The following is a 4,987-nucleotide window of genomic DNA, read 5'->3' as shown; positions in this document are numbered from 1 at the left end:
GGTCAGGCAAATGGGCATGTGTGCCAGGAAATACTTGCATCCCATGTAACTAAGGTTTATCATTCACATCTTCTGCCTGCCATTAATGATACAGTACTTTTTTCTATAAAAAGACGTCTCGTATGTACACCGGTTCTGTGCATTAAGTGTGTGTGGTCAGCAGTTCGGACTTTCTATCTACTTCCATTAGGCCAAAAGAGGGAGTCAAGAGCCGTTGGCTTTCAGGACGCATCTTCAGATGTCACTGACAGGGATTGCTTTTAAGGTGGAGGGAGATTAGAAGTTGGGTTAATAAAGAAATGTGTGTTTTAAAAATACTTTGATTGAAACAAGTTGCTCCCAAATAGATGCAGTTAAGGCAATTTGGTAACGTGCCGATAGCCCACAGCACTGGACTGCTAATTCTAAGGATATCAATCCTGAAGTGACTGATGAATGGCGGATCTTCTTTCAGGACGAAAATGATGGAAAAAGGAATGACCTGAGGATGTTGCCAATTCAACAATCGCCTCTTCCTCAAAGACATCAACCACTTTTTTAAGGAAACTATTACAGCTTCACCTGGTAATCACATGAACTGTGGGCTTGTCACGACCCTGTCAAGTGTGTCTGTGCTGCACTAAACCACTCCCAAACAATTTCAGACCTTGATGAAGGGATGTGGTTGGAGAATCTTCAACGGCATCTTTAAAATACTTGCTTCCACACATTTTTCTTCATCATTGCTTGCATAACTAGAAGTTCTGAAAGCAAATCTCATAAAATCGTAAAAATTTTTATTTGTTAGTGAAAAATTTGGTGGTCAAGGCTTAAAAAAGTTGAAAGTAGTCTTTGTTATTACATTATGAAACGTTGGGAGGGTCTGCGAGTATTGAACTCTGACACCGAAAGTACTTTCTTATGTAAAGCGCTGTCAACATCCTACGTTGGGTAATAGATTAAACCTCTTAAGCACACATAGGATTATTCACAAAATGTCTAGATTATCCACCTTCTATTTCAGTTCCTTCTCCTTCTACGAGCCTCCAAAAATTGGCCCACATATGGAATTTTTCCGAAAGCACCTGCAATAATAGCGGTTGTACGCTGGTCCCAAGCCAAGACCACGAAAAGAGGTTAACAGAACTGTCCATATTGTCCTCATAATGGTCTTTATATGGCCACCTAAATTTCAAATGACGCCGCTCTCCTTTCAGGTAACTAATTCATTAGTGGTTAACAAACGAGGAAGACTTTGAAAGTCATAGAAGTTACTACCCAGGATTGTGCTGCATACGATTTGGTACTTATTGCCTTTGACAAATACTATTTTGGTGGTGGATAAAACTTGTAAATATGTTGCCATTTAGTCACTTTATGTAATACATCTTTAAGGGTTTAAATACTAGTAAGAGAAGATTGACATTAAAGCTCTGTGTTTCAAAGGGAGGTCGGTTACCCAGATCAACTGTTCATTGTCTTTACAAGTGCTGTTCCTCAGTCTGGGACACTATTTTCCACCTCTGTTAGTGGTTCAACTAAACCCATCTGTTTGAACCCATTAAGCATACATGGAACGAATGTCACAAATACGTGACACGGGTGATTAAAAGTTTGTGCTCTTAAAATGAGGCAACTGCTACTACAAGTTGTGTACTAAAGTTTCTCTTAGTCCGCTGAAGTAAAAGTCCATTCATTTTATGCCTAAACTGTTTTATTACCGTGACAAATTGGTACAGTCTAGAGCACCAGAATGAGAGGCAAATGGGAATGAAAAATGGGATTAATTATGCAGCTTAGTGGTGATGAATGGCAAAGTGGTCATATCACACTAACCAAGGAGCAGTTTAGATCGAATTGGAGCGTTTATAAAGTGTGCTTTGTGCACGAGTTTGTTTAATAGACCAGATATTCTCCAAACACAAAGTAACTTGAATAGACTTTCGATTTAGGTGAAAAGTTACTTTCGTAGAGAGCTCTCATCGCTCGACAACAACTATTCACAAATCAATTCATTGACAGGATATGCGTGGTTTTTTCCTTTTAGGACATGCTGAAGCTCATAATTCCCTCTACTGGAAAGGTCAACTCGTTAGGTCCCAGCGTCACTTATATGTGACGCCTCGATTGGCCTGTTTGATTTAGCTATCACAAATAATTGAAAAATGGCCTATTGAAAGCATAGACACTGTTCATGATCTAAAGTACGTCACTCGTACAGGTCAAAAAAGTGCAAATGTTGTCGTATCGTCTGGGCTGTGACAGTCTAGTGTCAACTGAGGCAGACTGTGGTAGTGTGGGCATTAAATAACTGCAAAAAATTTTAAACGACCTCTTGTCGCTTTAGCATATATCATGACCAAGTGGAACCCTGAAATGTGCACAACTCTTCGAAGTGGATTGATAAATTACGAGGGATTATTTGACACAGCATCAGCGGTTTGTACTATTCGTACCACAAATGTTGACCAGTGGTTTATCACACCATTCCTCTCATCAGTGCATAATCTCCATCACAAAAAGAATCGAGGACCTAGACCATCTGACGTATGGTCGTTTGTCTCCATGCTGCACCAGTTGGGTCTGTTGTGGCCATCGCCTGCAACTCATGCATTTGAACAAGTCAGTTGATCCTAACAGTCTATTTCACTTGGTCGCCTTGTTCCATTCAACGAGGAATTAAACTAGCTTATCCACCTAATGAGCTTCAAGAAGCATTCAAGCTTACCTCCGCGCTGCTTCCGAATAATACATACCTGGGCACAGAAAGCAAGGCCACGGCGATGTTGTGAGGTCTTTCTTAATGCTTTAAATCCAAATCTGCCTATTTTCGGCTTAAAATAAATTACAAAGATTGGAAAATTTTCCCTTTAAAGTCTTCAAGGTACAACTGTTTCCTTAGTCGGGTTCTACATCCTCTCCCGTACCGAGACTAAAAGGTACAAATCGGTGTTTAAGTGCCTTTAAAATAAGTAAGCATTTGGCGAAGTGACAACATTCGCCTTCACTGCAAAACTCTTCATTATGTAACCGAAACGCAAAAAAGATCCTTTTCGCCTTTAATGAGCAAAATCAGCATATTTTTCCTCCCTTCCTTAGAAAAAAGGCAGTAGCGAAAACTGAAAGCGGACATGACTGCCTAGACATGGATGTAGGGCTAAGATATCAAATAAAGGAGTGCCTTTGAAGTGTTACTAATCGCCCATGCAACACAGGACGGTGGGAGTGAAGGCGCTGAAAGTTCTCTAGGTCTTGTGATCCGCTACTCTTTTTGAAGAGGTATATTTTAGCATCTGATCAGGAAAACCCCAAAAAACACCTGCTGAGGTGAGACCGACCCAAAGGTTCCGGCAAAGCGGCTTTCCGCAGCAGAATTGTCGCACCTGGATCAGTAACGGGGCCCTGCACACACGCACGCACCCATGCATGCACGCAAATCCACAAACCGTGTGTGTCCCACTACCCCTCCAATCGTCGTGCGGCTCACCACACACATGCCCACTGACACGCAAATACGCACCCACACGCACACATGCACACACGTGCATAAAGCACCCAACCCACCATTTTTCTCCCCACTTAGGCAAATGTCTACATGACCATAAACAGCATAATGATCAGGTAGAACTAGGAATGCCTCAAAATTCAGCCGTCACCACCTCTGTCAGACCGCAGAGCAACTTTGTTTTCCCACTTTCCTTGGTCATGACCTCGTTTAAGGGACCACCACTGTCTTGGATGCTTCTCCATTTCCTTTTACTTCTTCTCCTCTCCCTTCATACCCATCCGACACACGGAACTACCGAGTCCTGGCACTGCGAGGTGCCCTTCTTCCTCCCCCCTGATCCTTCTCGACCTTGTCGACACGCATTTCGCGACGATCCGGAGACGAGTGCTCTGCTCGCGGACTTTGTTGTCATTGGTCATCCGACGCCCACCTATCGACACAGTCCGGGAGTCCTTTACAATGCCAGTGTTCTTGTCGAACAGGTGTTGAAACGTCCCCGTTTATCTATATACCCTGTGAGGGAGGGCTTTCCCATTCTCACGGGCCCCTTCTCACAGTGGACAGATTTGGGTCGCTGTTGGATCAACGTCCACTCCTCACGGAAGTATATTTTTTTCATTGATCGACCCAACTGGGCGGGATTTTTTCGTATCTCCCATCTACCCCTCATCTACACCAACCAGAGGTGGCAAAAGATCCAGACCATCCTGAAGTACCCGCGTGAGTTAACTGAGTCATCGATGCCGGGATTGGGAAAAAGTCATATGAGTGGGGAGGGACAGGTTTCCATTCTTATGTGTGTCTAGCTTCACTTTTTGCAATTCGGCAAGGCACCAACAAATACCTGGTTAAAACAACATTCTGCATGCTCTCTTGTAATTTTTTTAATGACTAACACACCGCCGTAGGTTGTGTTGTAATGTCTACACGTTTTTGTTGCAAGTCATGATCATATTTCATCAAACAAATGCATTATAGATAAGTAGATTGTGGAATTACGAAGAAGAAATTATTCTCAACTTTTCCCTTACGTTTCGATTTTCGCCACAACCTGGTTTAATAAAAACGATTCAATCGCTTAATCCACCTGCTTTAGAGGTCACACCAAAGGTTAATCTCTGAGTTTTTCATTTGAGATGAATGCCAGGAATCTTTACCGGTCTATGCAACCAGATTGACTAGAATGACTAGATTATCTAATTAACTCCTGCATTTTGAGGCATTTTGACTAGTTGCAACCTCTTTACATTCCTATTCTAGGGATTATTTATTTCTTGAAGCCCATGAACCCACACGCACACACGCTCCTCGCATAAATGGGCTCCTTCAGACCATTCGACGATATCTTGGCCTATAAATTGCGTTTGCCGCGGTAGTCATTGGCTTGGGAAGCCTTTGATACACAGGTTCATTTACATGGGCAAAAGGAAGAGAGACTGAAGGTAGGTGGGGCAACAACTCGGGTTCGAAAACTGAATCGTGTGGGAGAGAAAACTGTGT

At 42.7% G+C, this 4,987-nt stretch overlaps 1 protein-coding gene across 1 annotated transcript; it reads left to right on the top strand. All coding sequences in view use genetic code 11, as the record gives it.

The window, feature by feature from the left end:
* Positions 1 to 3,612: 3,612 nt before the first annotated feature.
* Positions 3,613 to 4,293, top strand: EGR_02859 (hypothetical protein; the record flags this gene model as incomplete). Its single annotated transcript, XM_024492108.1, has 1 exon — positions 3,613 to 4,293. One exon carries the CDS (start codon positions 3,613 to 3,615, stop codon positions 4,291 to 4,293), a length of 681 nt encoding a protein of 226 aa, XP_024353602.1.
* Between the last annotated feature and the right edge of the window lie 694 nt (positions 4,294 to 4,987).

The sequence above is a fragment of the Echinococcus granulosus genome (genome assembly GCF_000524195.1).
Source record: "Echinococcus granulosus chromosome Unknown EG_S00013, whole genome shotgun sequence".
In the NCBI taxonomy this organism is placed as follows: Eukaryota; Metazoa; Platyhelminthes; class Cestoda; order Cyclophyllidea; family Taeniidae; genus Echinococcus; species Echinococcus granulosus.
Note: the sequence above shows the minus strand (reverse complement) of the source record. Positions and strands in the feature narration are given on the sequence as shown.